This window comes from Panthera leo, chromosome B1 (assembly GCF_018350215.1).
Source record: "Panthera leo isolate Ple1 chromosome B1, P.leo_Ple1_pat1.1, whole genome shotgun sequence".
Classification (NCBI taxonomy): domain Eukaryota; kingdom Metazoa; phylum Chordata; class Mammalia; order Carnivora; family Felidae; genus Panthera; species Panthera leo.
The window spans coordinates 193208257-193231778 of record NC_056682.1 but is presented as its reverse complement, the minus strand read 5'-3'; the positions used below and the strand labels follow the sequence as shown (position 1 = coordinate 193231778).

Here is a 23522-nt window from a genome sequence, read left to right as displayed (position 1 = left end):
TTGAAAATTACCACTCATTTATCAAAAAAAAAAAATCATATTCAACAAGAGGAATGTAGCAGCTCCTTTGGAACACTTTAATATTTATATATTCAAAACCAGTTAAGATGAAATAAATTCTAACATCCTAACAAAATGCAAAAGACTTTAAGTATTTAACTTTACCCCATCACCTAAATTATTTCAAGAAGTTTAAAAATTTTACATGCAAAACAAGCAGGCAGATCATAAAAATGAACTGAAATCCAATCTCCCCCACCCTGTAACATCTATATACCCCAAAACAAATCTAGCAAATTCAATTGTGACATTTATTCCCACAAACTAACCTATGCTAAAATCAATTGTGGACAATTCAAGTGCAAGACAAAGATGAGAATGTTTTCTTATAAAAATAACTGCTTACTGGTTACTTTTCATAATATGTCCTATAAACCTTGGGAAGTACAACACTGCATGTACAATGACAGCCGTGCATTAAAAAAAAAATCTCCCATCTCAAATTCACTGCCATCTACAAAAGCAGCAAATTGTTCATGGAAGCAATCAAACTTACTTGTTGTACACTTAGAGGCTGCAACTAAACGACATTCATTCTCACCATTCCTGGATTATACACTGAAGGCAAAGAAATGCTCCTATTTAGTGTTGCTGCTTCAAGAACAAGGGAAGTCATCTCTTGCGTGACCAATGTGATTCCACAAATAAAAGAGCTTCAGTCTCCTGTCTCTTTATATGTATTTAAGGAAAATCTAATCTCCCAAAAATAGCAATTTGCTAACTTCTCTGCCTACAAGTATGTCATTAAAGAGACCATTCCTCCAGTCTTCCTGGCTCCTGTCAATTGTTCTCCCTGAGAGAAACTCAGCTGATATTCCTGTCATCGTAAGATGACACAGGCTTTCAAGGAACAGTTTATGGTGTAAAAAGGTTCACAGCAGAATCTGAACTATACAAATATTTTTCCAGTTATAAATACAGGGGGTGATTTGCTTACTAATAACTGAGAAGCTTTTTATATGTTTCTAGAAACTTCAGTCTCTCCTAGTGACTATCAAAAGCCCAAAAGGGCATCGAATACCTTGAAAAAACATACTCAACAAGCTCACAAGGTAGGGATAGGTTTAAGAAAAAAAACAAAACAATCAAAATAGGTGTTTATCTAATGACTGTTAAAAGTAGGTTCGGGAATCAATCTCCATAACACTATAGGAATTTTAGTCATGTCTAAAGCAACTCAGCCTCTTCGATATCACATGGCAACCCCACCTCAAACTTCCATGAGATTGATTTGGAACCAGAGCCAGGATCCCCAAGAGGTTCCCATTACCAAAGTCCTCCTTTTCCAACTGCATTTTTTAAAGTTGTCCCACAAGAAAACTGAGTGATCATCCCTAAGAAACAGTGTATCTAGAACATCAATACATCTAAATTGTTAATGAGTGCTACATCACTAGAAGAGTTTCCCAAAATTTTATAAGAATTTTAGTATTTCTACAACTTACCATTTAAGAATGTATTAAACTGCTACATATTCCAAAAATCTGGCATGACAGATATTTGAAATACCCATCTGCAAGAAAAACTTACCTTTATAGGAGCTAATTAATGAAAACATGTGATTTTTTAATTTTATCAAATGTAAAGGACTACCACTGAAAGTAAAACAGTTTGGTAATTACAAATCTAGAAAATTAAATACAAACCCTAAGAATTATCAGAACTGCTAAAGTTTTTTAAATCTATTCCTTCAAAATTATCTCATTATTAAAAGGCATTACCGTTAATGTTGTCACAGTAGTAAAAGTATTCATCGTTTAGAGAAGGACATGCTGAGACCAAATCCTGCAAGCCTGCACCAGTTACAGTAAGACAACCAGAGAGATTAAGGTGCTCCAAATAAGGCAGCCCTCCTCCCAGAGTCAAAACCCTGTAAGAGAAACAATCCAACAATTAGAATATATTAATCTATGAAAATTATATATTCCTATGGCCTACTGGACCACTATTAACAGATCTTCCAATTTGATAAGGACAAAATTCAAGAATTTCTATAAAACACGGTAACTAACCTCCTACTTAGGCAGCAGTAATTTACCTGAGAAAAACTTCTTACACTTTTCCTCAAGACATTCAATAAACAAGTCTATGAAATTTTTCTTTAGAAGAACTTAACAGTAACTCAATTCTTAGAAAGAAGTACTAAATCTTGGAACTATAATCTTCATTCTCCTACAGACTAAGTGAAAATTATCAAGAAAATTACGGACTAGTTTTGGCAGTTCCTCAGAGTTAGAGAGCATACGACCCAACACTTCTCCTAGGCATATGCCCAAGACAACTGAAAACATATGTTCACACGGTAACTTGCAAAGAAATGTTCACAGCAGCATCATTCATAATAGCCAATAAGTGGAAGCAACCCAAATTTTAATTAATTAAAATGAATGGATAAACAGACATTATATAGCCATAAACTACTGACACATGCTACCAAATGGATGAACCCGGAAAACATCATGCTAAGTGAAAAAGGCCAGACACAAAAGGCCACATAGCATATGAATCTATTTTTTTATTACTTAAAAACATTTTTTTTCATGTTTATTTATTTTTGAGAGACGGAGACACAGCACGGTCAGGGGAGGGACAGAGAGAGAGAGACACAGAATCCGAAGCAGGCTCCAGGCTCTGAGCTGTCAGCACAGAGCCTGATGTGGTTGCTTGAACCCACGAACTGTGAGAGCGTAACCTGAGCCAAAGTCAGACGCCCAACTGACTGAGACACCCAGGCACCCCGAATCGATTTTTTTAATGTTTATTATCTTTTGAGAGAGAGAGACAGAGAGAGAGCATGAGCCAGGGAGGAGCAGAGAGTGAAGGTGAGAAAGAACTGCAAGCAGGCTCAGCGCTGTCAGTGCAGAGCCCTACATGGGGCTCTAACCCACAAACCATGAGATCATGACCTGAGCAGAAATCAAGAGTCGGATGCTCAACTGAGCCACCCAGGTGCCCCTGTATGCATCTATTTACATGAACTATCCAAAACAGGCAGAATAGGCATAGAGACAAAGTAGATTGGAGGTTGCTAGGGGCTGGGGGCAAAGGGGAATAACTGTTAAACAGTATATAATTTCCCTATGGTATGAAGAAAATGTTTCTGAATTAGTGCTGATGCTTGCCAACCTTGTAAATCTACTAAAACCACTGATTTGTACACTTTAAAAGAATGAATTTAATGGTAAGTGAATTACATGTCAGTAAAAATGAAACCCTAATGGCATATCCTAGAATAAAAACATTAATATAAATAGGATAAAATGAGAAGTGAGCTCAAATGACAATGGCAGAGCTAAAAAAATATCAGGAACAAAACTGAGAACATTAATTTTCTGTACAATATAAAGTTCTGAAAACTGAAACAGTCTATCTTAAAAGAGATGCCAAGGGGCGCCTGGCTGGCTCAGTCGGTTGAGCGTCCGACTTCGGCTCAGGTCATGATCTCGCGGTTTGTGAGTTCGAGCCCCACGTCCGGCTCTGTTCTGACAGCTTGGAGCTCGGAGCCTGGAGCCTACTTCGGATTCTGTGTCTCCCTCTCTCTCTGTCCCTCCCCCACTTGTGCTCTGTCTCTATCAAAAATAAATAAAATGTAATTTTAAAAAATATTTAAAAAAAAAGATGTCAAGAGAGGCTCTCGTTGAGCTTAATGGGAAATCAAACAAGTCAAAAATAAATATGCAATTATAATACCATATGATGTACGGTCTCCCAGGAACACACAGAAGGGCACTGATGGGGGAAGGAGAGGGACCCAAAAAGGTTTCCTTTAAGAAGGGACATTTAAACTGTGATAGAAAAAAACAGAAATTGGCCAATAAATGTATGTTACAGACAGAGAAAGCAAATACAAATATCTAAATGTAAGAAATATGGTGCCTTGGAGGAAGAGAAAATAGATCCATATGGCTAAAGATAGGATGGCTCTGTGTGTGTGTGTGTGTGTGTGTGTGTGTGTGTGTGTGTGTGTGTGTGTGAGAAATGTCTGTTTCTTGTCTTTTTTTTTTTGGCAGGGGTGAGGATGTGACCAAATCAAAACTTAGAGATTTAAGAAATAAGATATAAACTACAGAGGTAAGCAAAGGCCAAGAATTTAGACTTAACCAAAGTGCAACTGAACTCACTGAAAGGTTTAGATAGAAGAGTAATAACAAGTAATAAGAAATGCATTCTAGGGAGATCACTCTAGTCTGCTTTTTACCACCAACGTCCAAGTATGTCAGGCACAAGCCTAACCCATAAAATGCAGGATGAATGAAACACAGGTTCTGCCCTCAACTGGGGAAAGAAATATTTAAACAAAGTATTGACAATATATGCAATAAGAAAACAAAAAGTTACAGAAGTATACAGAAGTTATAGAAACAATACAGACCAGGGAATGATTCCAAAATAGTAATCTTTAGAGGAATAGAACAAAGTCCAGAATTCAACAATGTATAATTCACATTATCTGGTATCCAATCAAAAACTACTAGACATTCAAAGATCAGGAAGGAAATCAATCAATAGAAACAGACCAATAAATGATAATGATGGGATTAATAGACAATGACTTTAAAACAGTTTTATATTTTAAATATGCTCAAGGATTTAAAAACCATACAAACATAAAGGAACCAAAAAAACATATATTAATGTCTTTGTATGCTTTTGTATATTTACATATATTATTACATGTTTATGTGTGTGTGTATATACATATATATATGGAGGGGAACATACCAAATGAAACTTCTGTACTACAGATGAAAAATACAATTTCTGAAATAAAAATACACTGAGATTAGCAGTGATTAGACACTGTAGAAATGATTAGTGGACTTGAAGACACAACTAGATTAGCCTAAATAAAGCAGTATTACCACTACCACCACCACCAAAAAAAAAAAAAAAAAAAAAAACACCTTGGTATTATGGATTAAATTGTTATCACCTCTCTCCCCCTAAAAATATGCTGAAGTCCTAACACCTGGCATCTGTAACTTTGGTTGGAAATAAGGGCTTTGCAAATTTAATCAAGTTAAGATCAGGTCACTGGGGTGGACCTTAATCCAATATGACTGGTGTCCTTGTAAGAAGAGGAAAATTTGGACATAACAGAAAATGCCATGTGAAGACATAGACAGAGACTGGAGTTATGATGCCACTAGCCAATCAAAACACAGGTCTACCAGAAGCTGAAAGAGTTAAGGAAGGATCCTCCCTTAGACATTTTAGAGGGAGTATAGTTTGGCCAACACCTTGATCTGGAAAGCTAGCCTCTAGAAGTGTAAGAAAATAAAGTCTATCATTTTAATTACCAAAGACACTGCCATTTAACATAGCACTTTATGTTCTAGCCAGAGCAATTAGATAAGAAAAAAAATAAATAAAAGACACCCAGATTGGAAGGGGAGTAGTGAGATTATCTTTGTAGAAAGATCTTATATGTAGAAAACTCTAAGAAATTCATACAAAAAATTGTTAGAGCTAATAAATTCAGCAAAGTAGGATACAAAATCAACATGCAAAAATCAATTATATTTTTATATACTAGCAATGAGCAATCAGAAAAGGAAACTAAGAAAACAATTCTATCTACAATACCATCAAAAATTTTAAATACTTATGATTTTAATTGAAAAGGCAAAAGACTTAAACACTGAAAACTTAAACTACTGAAAGAAATTAAAGAAATGAAAACAGGGACTCAAACACCTGTATGCCAATTTTCACAACAGCATTATTCACAACAGCTAAAAGGTATAAAGGATCCAAGTGTCTAATGATGACATCAATCGATAAATAAAATGATGCATAAATACACTGGAGTATTATTCAGCTATAAAAAGGATGAAGCAAGGAAAAAAAAAAAAAAAAAAAAAAAAGAGGTTAGAGTGGGAAAGAGCCAAAGCATAAGAGACTCTTAAAAACGGAGAACAAACTGAGGGTTGATGGGGGCTGGGAGGGAGGGGAGGGTGGGTGATGGGTATTGAGGAGGGCATCTTTTGGGATGAGCACTGGGTGTTGTATGGAAACCAATTTGACAATAAATTTCATATATTGAAAAAATAAATAAATAAATAAAAAGGATGAAGTTCTGATACATGCTACCACATGGATGAACCTTGAAAACACTATGTGAAGTGAAACAGGCAGACACAAAAGGACAAGTGTTATGACTCCATTTAGATGATGTATCTAGGATATAGAAATGATACAAATACACAGAGACAGAAAGTAAAATAGAAGTTACCAGAGGCTGCGAAGGAAGAACAAGGAGTTACTGCTTGATAGTTATAGAGTTTCTGTTTTGAGTCTTGAAAAAGTTTTAGAACTGTATAGTGGTGAAGGCTACACAACACTGCAAATGTACTTAATGCCACTGAAATGTACACTTCAGAATGGCTAAAATGGTGGAACACCTGTGTGGCTCAGTTGATTAAGCATCCAACTCTTGATTTCAGCTCAGGTCATGATCTCATGGTTCACAAGACTGAGCTCTGCATAGGGCTTCGCGCTGACAGCATGGAGTCTGCTTGGGATTCTCTCTCTCCCTCTCTCTCTCTGCCCCTCCCCTGTGCGTGCTCTTTCTCTCTTGAACTCTCTCAAAATAAACATTTAAAAAAAAAAAAAAAAGAATAGCTAAAATGGTAACCTCTATAGAACATATACTTTGCCATAATTTTTTTCTTAAAATGCATACAAACCCTGGAGCAAATATTAAGTAAATGAGGTACTAGCCAATAGGAGAAATAAAACAAGATGCTAAAAAGTACTTAATAAATCCAAAAGTCAGGATAAGACAGAACAAGAAGAAAAGATGAAACAAGAGGAAAACAAAGAGCAAGATGGTAGGCATAAGTTTAACAATATCAATAATTATATTAAATGTAAATGGTCTAAATACATCAATTAAATGACAGAGAATATCTGACTGAACAAAAAAAAGTAAGACCAGGAGCATCTGAGTAGTTCAGTTGGTTAAGTGTCTAATTCCTGATTTCAGCTCAGGTCAGGATCTCACGGTTCATGAGATCAACCTGCACTGAGCTCCAGGCTAACAGCATGGAACGTGCTTGGGATTCTCTCTCTCCCTCTCTCTGCCCCTCTCCTGTATACACATGCACTCTCTCCCTCAAAATAAAATAATTTTTTTTAATCTTGATTTTTCAATGTACATTTTTATAGTCAATGCTCTTGTCACAAACCCTATATAACCAATTTGCCAGAACTAATTGCTATCCCATCCCTGAACAGAACATAATGACTAACGCAGGATATCCTGACAGCTCCCAATTAGCACCTCTGTTCCCATACATTAAGTTGTATGAGTGCATGAGTTATATCTGTTCTCAAACCTACTGACATCAGTTGTACTTATTAATGTAATTGAATTAATTTTTAAACCAACATAACGAATACAAAAATTGTTTTTAAAAATTAAATTTGCATTTATTTCCTTAGCCTTTTTCCCAAGAAATGCACATAAAATGCACTAACTTTATTCTAATCTCTACTCAAAAAATGCTCTTTTCAAAGCCTTTCCTGTCTATCAAATATGAAGGAGCATTCTCTGTATTCTCTACTCTATACACTAACTTTACTTTTCTTCAGAACATTCAGTCTGATATTACATGTTTACTGACTATTTCTACCACTAAATTATACACTCTATGAAAGCTGGGAATGTATCTTATTTACTCTGGATCCGTAGCAATTAGAATAGTGCAAGTTATCTAGTAGGTGCTCAATAAATATCTAAATGATTTAGAAAGATTCCTTCAGGAAACTGAAGAAGTCATCTGCACTCAGATTGCAGACTTTTTCAGTTAGCTACCAGTCTAAATGATATTAGATGAGATATTCCTATGTGGTTCCCCGTTATCAAAATTAATTCTTCCTTAAATTCAAACTCAAAGTGTTTATTTCAAGGATATCTCATATGTAAACTCCTCACCACTACCTGTAAAACCATAAGGCAGAAATGCAATTTATTTCCATTCCTAATAGCAGTAAAGTTTTTATTTGTTATTTCTAAGGTTAATAGTATCAAAATTTAATAATAAGTGCCAAACTCACACTATGAAGTAACAACTAAAAATCACTTTCATGCTTTTCTTCAAATTTCACTTAGGAATTCACTTCCTGCCTTGGAGGGAAGTAGGGGTGGAAATTCTTCAGTATTCAAACAAAGCCCTATCATTCTTCTGTTATATGAAATATGCCCTTTTCTAGCATTTTCTAAACCTTACCAGAAAGTTTCTAAACCCTTTTTCACTGAAAGCAAATAGAATAAACATCTTAATTAGATTCATCAAAAATTTTGACTCCCTTTGAAATTGATTTTTAACTATCCAGAATTTTTAATAAATTCTGGCTTATTTAAAAATATACCAACAAAACTAAAGAAACACAGGAAAACTGCCATTTCCTCAGACATCACCGCAGTTCTGAAATATTACAAATGGTCATATGTCTTATTTCATTCTTTGGACAATAAAACTGGTCACGTTGAAAACTCAACTGAGGGGCACCAGGCTTGTTCTCAGGGTTGTGAATTTGAACCTCATGTTGGATGTAAACATTACTTAAATAAAAATTAGAAAGAAAGAAAGAAAGAAAGAAAGAAAGAAAGAAAGAAAGAAAGAGAAAGAAAGAAAAAGGAAGGAAGGAAGAGGGAGGGAAGGGAGGAAGGAAGGAAGAGAAAAAGTAACTAAACAGAGCCACAAATAAGTTTTAAAAAAAATTTTTTTTAATGTTTATTTATTTTTGGGACAGAGAGAGAGCATGAACGGGGGAGGGGCAGAGAGAGAGGGAGACACAGAATCGGAAGCAGGCTCCAGGCTCTGAGCCATCAGCCCAGAGCCCGACGCGGGGCTCGAACCCACAGACCGTGATATCGTGACCTGAGCTGAAGTCGGACGCTCAACCAACTGAGCCACCCAGGCGCCCCTCACAAATAAGTTTTAATACGGCATAGTAGTAATGAAAAAGATAATGGTATTGGAAATGAATTTTAGGTTTTAAATTGAACCAAAAATTCCTTTTACTTTAAAACCAAGTTACATTCAAACACAACTAAAGCCACATCAGGAATACATATATTAAAAAACACAATAAAGAAGCCTGGATGACTCAATCGGTTAAGTGCCTGACTCTTGATTTTGGCTCAGGTCATGCTCTCACAGTACACAGGTTCAAGCCCCGGGCTTGGGCAACAAGCCCTGGGCTAGGCTGACAAAGTCAGAACCTGTCTGGGATTCTCCCTCTTGCGCGCACTCTCTCTCTCTGCTCTTCCTCTGCTCGTGCTCTCTTTCAAAATAAGTAAGTAAACATTTTAAATATATATATACAATATGGGCACCTGGGTGGCTCAGTTGGTTAAGCGTCCAACTTTGGCTCAGGTCACGATCTCACAATTTGTGAGTTCAAGACCCACGTCAGGCTCTATGCTGACAGCTGGGAGCCTGGAGCTTGCTTAGATTCTGTGTCTCTGTGTCTCCCTCTCTCTCTGCCCCTCCCCTGCTCATGCTGTCTCTCTCTCAAAAATAAATAAACGGTAAAAAAAAAAAAAAAAAAAAAAAAAAAAAAATTAAAAAAAATATATATATAGTAAAAAGTTTAAAAAGGAACAAAATGAGAATATGGTTGTCTTTTGCTTTTTATTGCTTTAACTGCAGTCTATGCATTTGGGTTTGAATACACAGAAAATTAATGGAATGATGCACAGCAGCCCAACCATAATGGCAGGAGTTACCTCAGGGGGAAACACTCTTGGTACAGGACTTCTGAAAGATTTTTGTAATAACCTCATATTAAGTATCTTTTATAATGGTAGGGAAGTATTAGGTTTTGTGCTTGGTAAATTCTTCATCATAAAATATCTGACCATCTGATTATTAAAGAGATCTGGTAAGGGGCCCCTGGGTGGCTCAGTCGGTTAAGTGTCCAACTCATGATTTCGGCTCAGATCATGATCTCAGTTTGTGAGACTGAGTCCCACGTAGGGCTCGGTGCTGACAGCGTGCTTGGGATTCTCTCTCCCTCTCTTTCTGCCCCTCCCCCACTGGTGCACACATGCTCTCTAAATAAATCAATAAATAAGTAAGTCTGGTAACATTCAAATCTACACTGACCCTTAAAGAACATGGAGGTCAGGCATGCCAACAATCCCCACCTCACACAGTAGAAAATCTGAGTGTAACTTTTGACTCCCAAACACTTTACTAATAGCTCACTTTTGACTAGAAGCCTTACCCATAACATAAACAATTAACACATATTTTATGTTATATATGTATTATATACTGCATCCCTACAATAAAGGAAGCTAGAAAAAATAAAATGTTATAAAGAAAATCATAAGGAAGGGAAACTATATTTACAGCACTGTACTATATTTATAAAACAAAACAAAACAAAACCCTGTGTCTAAGTGGACCCACACAGTTCAAATCCATGCTGTTTCAAGGCTCTACTGTATCACAGGGCAAAAGAGAAAACACGTAATCAGTTTCCAAAGGCTCATATCAAAACTAATCAGGGGTGCCTTGATGGCTCAGTTGGTTGAGCTTCTGACTTTGGCTCAAGTCATGATCTCATGGGTTCGTGAGTTTGAGCCCCTGCATTGGGCTCTCTGCTGTCAGCAAGGAGCCACTTCCAATCCTCTGTCTCCCTCTCTCTGCACCTCCCCTGCTCATACCCTCTCTCAAAAATTAAAAAAAAAATTAAAAATAAAACATTAAAAAAAGGTAACAATTACTGCAGAACTGCTACTACTTAGTGAAAACCTACCATGCGTCACCTATTCATCTTATATAAGCCTCAGTTTAAGTGTTTTAGACAAAGCCAGTTATACAGGGGAAAAACAGTATCAAAAACAAACAAAAATCAAAAAACCAGTATCAACCTACACCAAGTCTGTCTGTCCCAAAAGTCAGTGAACCATGGTTCACTGGCATTTTCTCCAACACTTTGTGTAAGAACACTTAATAACCTAACAGAGCTCCAAGTGGGTCCTATAAAACATGTAATAGAACCTAGGTGCTGAGAAGAGCTACCTCTCTGAGCTAACGAATGTCTCCCCTCCACCCTTCTTTGCTCTAAGAAGAAAGAGATCAATTTAATCTGCTAAAGATTTTATTGACAAAAAAAAGAGAAAGTAAAATATGGAACTTCTCACACATGGTCTATCTAGAACTTAAGAAGGCAGTACAAGTAGATCATGCTCAAAGATCAAAACCTCTAAACTCTGGCTACTCGATTCCAATACTACTCAACAGTGCTTTGCTTTTTGTAAAACTTAAAGGGTATATAATGGCATTAAATTACTTCTACAGACATTCCACATTTTTCAAAATCCCCAATACAATACCATGACTCATTTTAAGTTAAAAAGAGAAAAGAAAATCCCAAATAATGAAAGAATAAGTGTAATGCTGCACCCCTTAAAGATTTTTAGCAGGCCAAATTCTAGTATCAATGCCAATAAATTAGCAGAGAATTATTTTCTTTCCAAAAACCTTTACGAAGATCCCTTTCAGCTAACTTTTCTGTAGATTTAAAATAGGATTTTATTTATAAAAGTTTTAACTACAAACGTTTTTATAAGTTATTAAACCATGTGGGGTATATCTGAAATAAATATACCTTTTTGAGAGTGCCTGGGTGGTTCAGTTGGTTAAGTGTCCAACTTTGGCTCAGCTCATGACCTCGCAGTTCATGAGTTCAAGCCCCACATCGGGCTCTCTGCTGTCAGCATGGAGCCTGCTTCAGATGCTCTGTCCCCGGCTTTCTCTGCCTCTCCCCCACTCAATCTCTCTCAAAATAAACAAATAAACTTTAAATGTATATATTATATATATGTATAATATATATAATATACATATACACACTGTATATACCTTTTTATAATGACCTAACTGCTTAAAGAACAAAGAGAGAATATAGAAGGCAACTCAAAAAATACTATTTTTCTGCTTTCCTACCTTCCATTTATATACCCTCAACCTACTTCTATATTCTACTTCCATTTATATACCCTCAACCTACTTCTATATTCTACTATTGCCCAATACATATCCTTCACTACAACCAAACTGGATACAAGTCTCCTGTAAACATTCCCTACTGAGTCCAACTTAATCTGCTAAAGATCATACTTAGGAGAAAAGAGGGAGTATTAGGCTTTATGTTAGATGAACTCATTGTTTAGTTTGTCTAGCACCCCATTATTAAAGAGCCCTAGGGGCGCCTGGGTGGCTCAGTCGGTTCAGCACCTGACTTCGGCTCAGGTCATGCTCTCGCGGTCTGTGACTTCGAGCCCCGCATTGCGCTCTGTGCTGACAGCTCAGAGCCTGGAGCCTGCTTTCAGATTCTGTGCCTCCCTCTCTCTCTGCCCCTCCCCTGCTCATGCTCTGTCTCTCTCTGTCAAAAATAAATAAACATCAAAAAAAAATTTTTTTGAAGAGCCCGAGTAAAATTCAAGTCTATTATAGAGTAAAAGAGAAACACATAATCAATTTCTAAAAGTTCGTATCAAAGACAAAATAATTATTGCATATTATTAAGGCTGAGAAGAGCCATAACAGCAAAAGAACCTAACAGCAGCTCCAACAGTGTTCTACTACCGTGTGCTCAAGTCCTCCCCACTGTTTGCAATGGTACCTTTTCCCACTGCCACCTACCAAAATCCTTCATTTTTATTCAAGATTCAACTCAATGTCATCTCTTCATTTAAAAAACATTTTTTTTTAAGTAGGCTCCATACCCAACATGGGGCTTGAACTCACAACACTGTAATCAAGAGTCAGATGCTCTACTGGGCCATCCAGGTGACCCTCTTCATTAAATCCTGTGATCATTTACTACAATTGAATGAGAGGTCTCTCTCTCTGTCTCTACTTTGATCCCCACAGAATCTTCGTTTGAAATGCCTTAAACGGTGGACACAAATAGGGGTGCCCAGGGGCGCCTGGGTGGCGCAGTCGGTTAAGCGTCCGACTTCAGCCAGGTCACGATCTTGCGGTCCGTGAGTTCGAGCCCCGCGTCGGGCTCTGGGCTGATGGCTCGGAGCCTGGAGCCTGTTTCCAATTCTGTGTCTCCCTCTCTCTCTGCTCCTCCCCCGTTCATGCTGTCTCTCTCTGTCCCAAAAATAAATAAAAAACGTTGAAAAAAAAAAAAAAAAAACAAAAAAAACAAATAGGGGTGCCTGGGTGGCTCAGTCAATTAAGCATCTGACTCTTGATTTTAGCTCAGGTCTTTATCTCATGGTTTTGTGAGTTCAACCCCACACTGGGTTCTGTGCTGGCAGTGCAGAGGCCACCTGGGTTTCTCTCTCTCTCTCTCTCTCTCTCCTCTCTCTCTGCCCCTCCCCTAGTCACTCTGTCTCTCTCTCAAAATAAATAAATAAACATAAAAAAACTTTTTTTAAAGAGTAGACACAAGTAACACACAGCAACAGAATATGGTATACATTATCTTCTTCTTTGCTACAAGTCCTTGAGGGAAAACTATCTTATTCACCTTTACATCCACTAAGGCACCTTAGAAAATGTGTAGGCATTTGCTAAGCACTGATTAAACTCTCAGTGGTCTTCCACAGGTCACAAAGAATTTAAATTGACTGAAATGAAACTTCGAGCTCAGGTTATATTGCTTCAATGCTCTGAAGTAGGACAGACTCCGGTGAACTCTTTTGCTTAAGTAAATCAGCTGAAAGTAATGACTTAGATTCCAATTTTTTTTAATTATTATTTATTTTTGAGAGAGAGAGACGGAACCAGCAGGGCAGGGGCAGAGTGAGAGGGAGACGCAGAAATCCTTAGCAGGCTCCAGACTCCGAGCTGCCAGCCGAGCCTGACACGGGGCTCGAACTCCCAAGCAGTGAGTTCTTGATCTGAGCGGCAGTCAGACTCTTACCCAACTGAGCCCCTAGATTCCAACCCAGGAGCCCCTAGATTCCAACTTTTATCTCATATTTGAGAATGTGAACATGTCCACTTCCTAATATTCTGCAACAGGTCGCTTACCTGAGACCATGATCTGTGATCTGATAACATCCGGACAGACTGAGAAACAGAAGTACACGTCCAGTCTCTTGGTCAGATTTTTCACTCCCAGAGTAAATTAAGTCTTTTCCTCTGAGCAGTCTAGTCCTTGATGCTTTTTTACACGATGCAGAAGACTCTGGGAGCGCTGACATAGTTCTCAGAGCTGTCCCTGTACAACAAAACGAATGACCGCAATATGCAAAGGCCGGGGAAGCGCCATGCTGCTGCCAACAGACACTAGTCCTTAGTCCCACAATATCGTGACTGTAACAGGCAGAGGAGGAACAACTAAAGTTGGATGCTGTTTCCATTACACAAAGACTTTCAACATTTCTGTGTCTCCATTCTACAGCATCTTCAATATCAGCCAAATCTTCAGCATCTAACATCCACACATACGGAGAAGGGAAATTTTCAGAAGAAACGGGCTTAGTCCAGGGGTGTTCGTTATCCATGTCTTCTCCGATGCCTTTGTTAGTTAAATCGTGCAAACGAGCATACTGCTTGGTGGACTGCATGGTAATGTCTTTATTCTTCCATGGAGTCGAAGTAATTTTGCTCGTAGAAGTTTTCAAAAGGCCACTCTGATGAGATGTCAGAATTCCAAGGGCTCTAGAAATCTTCTCTAGAGCCACATCTGTGATTTTTTCACATCCAGACAGGTCAAGATGCCGAAGACTTTGGCAGCAACCAAGCCAAGACCAACTATAATTAAGAAGTAACAAGACTATTAGTGGATATTGTTAAAATCTTCAAAAGTATATGAAAGGTCTAAATATGAAGTTCTAAAATCTTCAAAAGTAGATGAAAACTAGAAGAAAGATTTAAAATCTAATATAATCAATCACATATTTACTGAACATCTACTGTCAGGCACCATTTTACATGGTAGGATAGGAAAAGACAGGAAGAGTAATTAGGGACTAAGAGTACTGCTAACATAATAGAAGGGTAAGGGAAGGGTAGAAAGGTATGGAAGGGAGAGACTTCACTTATTTTTTTGAAAAGTAACCAGTGGAGGCAAGGCGGTACACACATCAAAGAAAGAGAATAACTAGTAATTACAGGCGGAAGATCCAGACGAAACAAGCTCTAGCATCTGAGAGAGAATTAGCCATAGCCAGAGAAGGGTACACCTCTCCCTCTGAAACAGGCAGAGAGGTGCTGATACAAATGCTACAGTGGGAAAGAGAAGAGTGAGGCAAAATCAGAAGGAAAGTGATAGCACCTAAGGAAATAAAACCTGTGAAGACTATGGCTTGACCAAAGTGTGATAGTTTCAGAGTATGAAGAATGTAAGCGGGAGCTTTGCCAAATGGCACTGGGAGCCCAAATGAAACTAGAAACTTCTTAAAAACGTATAGTGCCAATCTACATGACTGTACAGCAAGGCTCAAAGGTCTAGACACAGTACAGGATTATAAAGACAAAAGGATGATGCAGATTCAAGTTTTGGATCAGCAGGAACCCATGGACAAAAGCAAAGAACTGGAGGGTGCTATCAAGTTGTAACCATACATGACTGAGATCTATCTGGATAGTAACAAATAATAGCACAATTAAACTGCAATTATAAAAATAAGAAACTACAGAACAATTCTACTAATTCATAAGTAGAAATCCTTATACTGAAATATTTAAAAATAACTCACCTGTCAAATGCAGAATCTGAAATGTCAGTCTGGGTAAGATCCAAATGCTCCAAGTTAGGACAAAGTTCTAAAATTTGCCTAACCTAATGGGGGGGTGGGGGTGGGGGGGGAGAGGGGGAAATCACTGTGAAAATCTGAAGACTTTTAGTTAGATTGAAAAAGACGTAACTTTTAATAAATAATATAAGCCAGTAGTTCCCAAGCTTTTGTGCATGTAAAAATTATTTGGATACTGCACTACAAATATATATTCTGGGCTCAAACTCTCAACAATCTGTTTTGGTAACCATAATACTAGACCCAGGAAATTTATATTTTTAAGGAATACCCAAGGATATTCTGATGCAGACTTTTAAAACAGTGATTTAATCTCACTTGCCCATTTTACCATGCCTTACATATCAAGAATCATATAAAACTGGGCTTTCTCACTTAGTATCTGTGAAACTGAATAAATTATTTAACCTCTCCTAGTCTTGGTTTCCTTCCTATAATGTGCACAGTTATCTACATATAAAGATACTATGAAAACTGACACGAAATAACATGGAAGTCAGCAGTGTATGCCTACCCATGGGAGAGCACTCTCCTGGGTAAAAGGGTGGGTTTTTTTTTTCTTTTTCTCCCCTTAATTAAATTCAGAAATAAGTAAACCAAATGTAGATCACTGCTACTTTTTCTTAATACCCAAACTAGTGCCAATTTATACATACCATCTTGCTGGAAACTGCAGAGCTGTATGCTAATACTATAGTTTTTACTGAAGTACCAACATATGGTAGAACATCGTGAATTAAGCCATGAAGTAAACGTTTTTCCATTTGTGCAATGCTGATAGCAATCGATTCTTCGGCAGACTCCTCTGTAAAATGAATTTAAAAATCTAAGAATTTGATACACTAGTGATAATTAGGCTGCTCAAGGAATTACCAACTTATTACATATGAAATTCTTTTTGCCATTCTTAAACTCCCTTATGTATGCAAAGCAAATTAAATGGACAAGGTCTCACTCGCCAGAACTTAACATTTAACAAGTCTGACATTAAAAAGAGACAAAAGGAAAAAAAAAAGGTTTACAATGAGAATGAAAGGAAGACTTTTTCTCATTTGCTTCAAAGTTGAAAGCGATTTCCATATCAAAGTTGGTACAGCAGAGAGAAAGAAAAAAATAACTCCAGTTTCAGACACTTTAAAAAGTTTTTGGGGAAAAAAAACTGAATATTTAAAAGAATAGAAGCTCTTCAAGAAACTATAGGAAATCAAAAGAAAAATGATCCATAATAAAAAGTATCATTTGTTCTTTTAGTAAAATAGAAGGGACAAAGGGTTAGAAGAAACTTAAAATAATCAAGTGAGCATGGGACGCCTGGGTGGCTCAGTCGGTTAAGTGTCTGACTCTTAATTTTGGCTCAGATCATGATCTCACCATCGTGAGATCCAGCCCTATCTCTGGCTCCCACACTAGGCAATGAGACTGCTTGGGATTCTCTTTCTCCCTCTCTCTCTGCTCCTCCCCTGCTTGCTTGCACGCGCGCGCTCTCTCTCTCTCTCTCTCTCTCTCTCTCTCTCCCCCGCCTCTCAAAAACAAATTTAAAACCACAAAAATTAAGTGAGCCTGGTCATAATGAATCAAGCAAAAGTAAAGTGCCTTAGAATTTTTTAAGAAGTTAAAATTAAGCACAGCATTTGGTTTTTGCTTAATAACTTTTTTTTTTCAGTTTATTTATTTATTTTGACAGAAAGGAGGAGAAGGAATGAGAGGAGGCGCTGACAGCTCAGAGCCAAATGAAGGTTTCAATCCCACAACCCTGGGATCACAACCTGAGCCAAAATGAAGAGTTCGGTGCTCAACTGACTGAGCCATCCAGGCACACTCCGATGTTTGCTTAATCACTTCTGTAGAGCTTGGATACTTACAATGAAATGCCGGTCTATAACAACCAGCACAACAAAAACACTACAGATTCCAATTTGATGTAAGGGGGAAAACACACACTAACTACACTAAAAAGAATGAATACCTGTATCACCTTTCTCAGGATCCTATTATTCTGTTTACCAAAGACCTAGCCTGAATGTCTCGAAACATAAAACAGTTTAACAGAGTAAGTTAAAGTCTCATTTCTTTTTTGAGAGAGAGAGAAACTGCGAGCACACAAACAGGGGAGAGGGAGACAGAAAATCTTAAGCAGGCTCCTTGCCCAGTGAGCAAGGAGTCCCACTCGAGGCTCAATCCCATGACCCTGGGATCATGACCTGAGCCAAAATTAAGAGTCAGACGTTCAACTGAGCACCCCCCCCCCCACCCCGCCGGTGCTCCCAAATCTCATATTTTTAAGTTTTTTTTTAACATTTATTTATTTTTGGGAGCCAGAGCATAATAATTCTCAATTTGTGACTAATGTTTACATATTTACCCTAAATTCCTTGTTTAGCCAGACATATATGTAAAGTACAGAGATAAGAATTACTTTTAGCGGGGTGCCTGGGTGGCTCAGTCAGTTAAGTGTCCAACTCTAGATTTCAGCTTGGGTCATGATCTCACGGTTCGTGAATTCAAGCCCCGCAACTGGCTCCAAACTGGCGGTGTGAAGCCTGCTTGGGATTCGCTCCCTCCCTCTCTCTGCCCCTCCCCAGCTCTCAGAATAAATAAATGAAAAGTTAAAAAAAAAAAAAAATGACTTTCAGCACACTCTATTTATTCTGGTATAATTTTATTCCCAAGTCAGTCTTTTGATTCTATAATCCTATCTAAATCTGTATTATTTACTGTGAAATCAAAAAAATATATTAATTAATTAAACACCCTATGAAGAACAGTATCTTTCTGCAAGACTAGTAAAGACAACTAAACTTAAAAAGCACGAACATAAAGCACAGTGGGTAGTTTAATATGAGATACACCAAACAGCTGAACAAATATATTACCTTAAGGCTCAATCATTACAGCCTTAACCTTTCCCTTTCAGTATGAATGCTTATGGATAAGCATGGTCTTTGGCTACAAGTGTGGACACAAATAGACTAAATTTGGTAAAGACTTTTAAAACTCAAATTTTTCAGAGGACCTTAACTAATCACCCTATTTAAAATTGTAACTTCTTTCCTCTCTTTCTGGCACCCTTTCCTTTTTTTTTTCTCCACAGCACTAGATGCTATCCAATATGGCATATATATTTTGCCTGCATTTACTGTTTATCTCTCCTCTTCAAATTTTAAGCCCAAGGATTTGTTTTTTCCTATTTTGTTCACTATTAACCTCATGCTCAAGAGGGTTCTCTTGTCACAAGGTAAGCACATCACCAAATCTAACTGGCAAATATCTCTTCCTTACGTAGCACCCTCTAAATGTTCAAAACTGTAACACATAAATATTCAAAACTATGTAAAATGTGGCGACTTCACTTCAGACAAGTAAACTTGCTACTGAAATAATCTTTATATGCTTATAGTCCTCACTTTCTATATGTTTAGTTTTTTTGCCAGACCAGCTTACTATTTTTTAAGTGAGCAATTTAGAATAAAAATTCCCTAGGGGCGCCTGGGTGGCGCAGTCGGTTAAGCGTCTGACTTCAGCCAGGTCACGATCTCGCGGTCCGTGAGTTCGAGCCCCGTGTCAGGCTCTGGGCTGATGGCTCGGAGCCTGGAGCCTGTTTCCGATTCTGTGTCTCCCTCTCTCTCTGCCCCTCCCCCGTTCATGCTCTGTCTCTCTCTGTCCCAAAAATAAATTAAAAACGTTGAAAAAAAAAAATTTAAAAAAATAAATAAATAAAAAATAAATAAAAAATAAATTCCCTAAAGTTTCAGTTTTACAAAGTATTAGTGTCTTGTCCCTTTTTTTTTTTTTTTTTTTTACTATTTCATCAAGTTTTAGCAATTATTTCCTAGAACAGTACCTAAGACAGTATTTATTATCTTCCTCCCCCATACTCCCAAATAGCATCTTTCTGCACCTCTATCATGGCATTTTTTACTAAATACCTTGAATTAAGGATTACGTATTCCAAATTCTCTCCCATATGAGTTCTTTAACAGCAGGGATAACCTTAGTCACGCTTGAGTTTTCCCCAAGCTTAAAGAATGGCTACCCTAGTTTTTACAATCCTTCGCCATTTACAGAGGATTTTCGTATATATATTACTTCCTAATTCCACAACAACCTTGTGAGGCAAATGGTAGGACTATTTACAAATGAAGAAACAGGTTCAACAGCTTCACACTCCTTCCTCTAGGCCACAGAGGACTCAATAAACACTGCTGAACTGGTCAAATGAAATGGTCCTAAAAATCACATCGTAAACTGCAAAGTGCAATAATGGATGTACGTTACTTCAAAAAGGAGAACAGTCTTTAATTTTTTTAAGTATTTAAATATAAAAAAACCTCTGCACACACTTAACAATTACTTCAAACAGAATAAACTTTAAATCTGCTTATTATTCTTTCAAATCTTACAAAGTAGTGGACTTAAAAACACAAGTTTCTTTAGAAAACAGATAAATGTTTCTTTAGAAAATGTGTAACCCTTAACAACACCTAGTAATCTGTAAACTCATAACTGCTGGACAGAGTACGAATCACCAGAGTCGCATGGACTAACGTGAACTCCCAACGTGGCTTACCAGACTCATCTACATCAGCGTCCTCATCCCACTCCTGAAAAGCACGACTTTCGTCTTTTCTGTTTTTCACCCATTCCTCGTCAGGTTCAGTATCAAGTTCAGCTGCTGGACCACTATACCAGTCACCTACTCCACAAATAAGTAAGAAAACAAAGTAAGATCACACTGGCTACCGCTGCCCAAAAAATCATCTATTTCCAATAAAAATCTCTGCACACAGAAAATGATTGAGTTCTAGGCAATGGGCCAGCTATTGTTAGAAATATTCAATCATGGTTAAAATATTACACGTAAATAGTACACAAAGGATCAATGTCAGACATACTAAAAAGAATTGTGAAAAATAACCATCAATAATCTTACATGCGATTTTAGAAATCATCGAAGAGAACTTAACCTTTCTCCCCTACTGTGACTTCACACTGGCACCAGTACCCTCCAAATGATGACAGCTAATAAAAGCAAGCACAGACTTTCTGCTCAGTAGTGAATAGTCGGCAGTTCAGCAACAGGTAGGAACGTAAAGTCGAAGGGGAAAGATTTAGGGAAAGCTAAACCAGAAATTGTCTAAAGACCCTGGAGAATACACTGCGATTAAATTATATGATTGTGAAGTGAGAGACAATGCAGAATTAACTTACTGAACTTTTAACATTATATCTAAAGTATGGTTTCTCAATCTCAACACTGTTGACATTCTGCGCTTGGGTAATCTTTGTTGTGCACTGGAGGGAATTTAGCAGAAACCCTGGCCTCTACTCACTGGAGGCCAGTATAATCTCCCAAAATAGAACAAACAAAAATGTTTCCATGGACATTTCAAAATGTCCCCTGGAAGGTGGTAAAATAAATTCTGATTGAGAAACACTGGAAACAAACACCATAAATAAATAAACAAACAAACATTTTTATTGAAACTTTTTGTTTAAACATATTAAAAAAAAAAAAAAAAGCAGCATATTTAAGATCTGATGAACTCCATAGAAGTCTTGCACAGCATTTTCACCTTTGATCTTTATATCAAATGGTACCTCATTATCTTTTAATTCAAATTAGTTAACAGTTAAAAATATAACTAAACAAAAGGCATTAAATATATCCATATTCGCCTTGACTTTTCACTTAATATTTCATTTTCCTACAACTAATAGAAAAAATTATTCCACATCAAAATATTAATTCTAATCATTTGTCTACACAATACTTCAAATAGCTTTGCTCAAAAATATCTAACAACAGCTATTTTAAACATGCTATATACTAATAAAAAAATAAAACTTTTTAAATTCAATTTGTAACTTAATTATAAGAGAAACACATATTTCCACGTCCAAGTCATAAATTATAGAAAACAAAAAACTTTTACATAAATTTGAGGTTAAAAGAGTCACTTAGATGAAACTGTTTTAATTCAATGACAGAAAAATGTATAACATATTACTTGCATTTACTCCACGACTGCATTAAATGCTCATGAAAAGGAAATTTTCTTTAATTGTTCACACGTCAAAGTAACTTACCGCAGTGAATTAAATATGAAATTGTGATTTGTAGAATGAGGCATTACCAATCACAACAAAAACATGCTAAAGACAAAAACAGATTCAGTTACTTTGAGCCACTGCCAAGGCAGCCATAATGGTGCCTCATCTTTAAATTTTATGGAATTTATTCTATTATTTTTAAAATACTGAATCTATTTAAAGCTGTCTGACAATGCATTAATTTCATTTTTAACTCTGAACACACTCAAAAGTAGGAGGAAGCAGCATTTAAAAAGTAGCATAACGAATATTCATGAACTCATCACCTATCTTCAACAATTATCAACATTTTACCAATTATTTAGCAACCTCTCCCTTGTTTTTTCCTAATTATTTTAAAAGAAATTGTACGCATCACATAAATCACTCACGGATACTTCAGCACTGCTAGTTTTTCAAAAGTAGTATACAAAGAACACGTGATCTAACTACGAAATCTACTTTTTGGTCAACCTCTCAGAATTTCCCTTCCTGACCTTGCTTATTAACATCTATGAATAATCATTTGAAAAAATGGATAGAAATTATTTTTTAAACAAGCTAAAAGTCACATTTACCTACCTCTAGCCCAATGAACAGGGTAAAGATGTTTCCAAAGCGATCCAGTTTTTGCGAGCTGAGACCATTTAGTGCTTACTTGACTGCATCGACATAATTCTTGAGGATTAAGATAACTGAAAATTGACAGCATTACCTCAGGAGGAAGATGGGTTATACCTGTGGATTGCTCTGACACTTCCGCTTCTGAAATAAAAAAGAAAAACTTGAACATTAAAGGCTGTAAGGGCAAATGCAGTAAGAAATTACAATCACATTTCTATAAATAAAGTTCAGTGCCTAAAGTCCACTCCTTCCTGCTTGCAAGATGTGAAAAGGAAATAACATGGATTAGTGGTAACATGGGGATGTTCAACTTGTTAAGAACCTGTAGGGTTAAACTATCATGGCCCAAATCATACTTCATCAGTGGGAGCTACAATCATGAACACAGAATTGACTTCCTCCTACAAAGGCATCACAGAAAAAACAATACTCACTTTGTAGCATAAGAAGCATCATTTGAAAAAGGAACCCAGCAGGTTTTACAGCTTCCAGTGTAGAGTCAGCCAGATGATGAGATCTCCAAGGCATTTTTAATGACACACACAAATCTCACAACACGTTCCACTCATCTATTAGGATTATGTCAGTATTTTCCTCGTGTTCCCTCTCTGATTTTCACATTTGATACAAGATGCCTGTGAAATCTAACTTCTATAACCATGGCTAACCTACTGTTTGTGAGCCAGTTGAGAAAATGTAAGCATTTCTAATGCTGGTATACATTTATCAGGAATCTTTTGTCAGCAACTATTATAAAAAATAGTCACTGAATGTCCAATTTCCCATAAAGAATTACTTTAGTAATTTTTTAAAAAATGCAAATGAGGCGCTACAATAAAGAATACAGAATACAAAAGATTCATCATTAAAGGATTACAAAGAATTTGAGGTACTTTGTACATCTGATTTGCCCTCAAAAAGCAACTTAAATACAGAAATGCTATGATCAAATTATTTTAAACTAACCCTTTTCAAATGGCAAATATTTAATCATAATACAGCTATA

At 36.9% G+C, this 23522-nt stretch overlaps 1 protein-coding gene across 2 annotated transcripts in view; it reads right to left on the bottom strand.

Moving 5' to 3' along the window:
- FBXL5 (F-box and leucine rich repeat protein 5) overlaps positions 1–23522 on the bottom strand; it is a 48934-nt gene that overhangs the window by 6321 nt on the left and 19091 nt on the right. For both annotated transcript variants that reach the window (XM_042936855.1, XM_042936856.1), the window contains exons 5-10: positions 22475–22657; positions 20370–20495; positions 16459–16607; positions 15746–15828; positions 14073–14798; positions 1782–1930 (exon numbers count right to left, since the gene is read on the bottom strand). In XM_042936855.1, the coding sequence (XP_042792789.1) occupies positions 1782–1930; positions 14073–14798; positions 15746–15828; positions 16459–16607; positions 20370–20495; positions 22475–22657 (1416 nt within the window). The remainder of the gene's footprint in view (positions 1–1781; positions 1931–14072; positions 14799–15745; positions 15829–16458; positions 16608–20369; positions 20496–22474; positions 22658–23522) is intronic.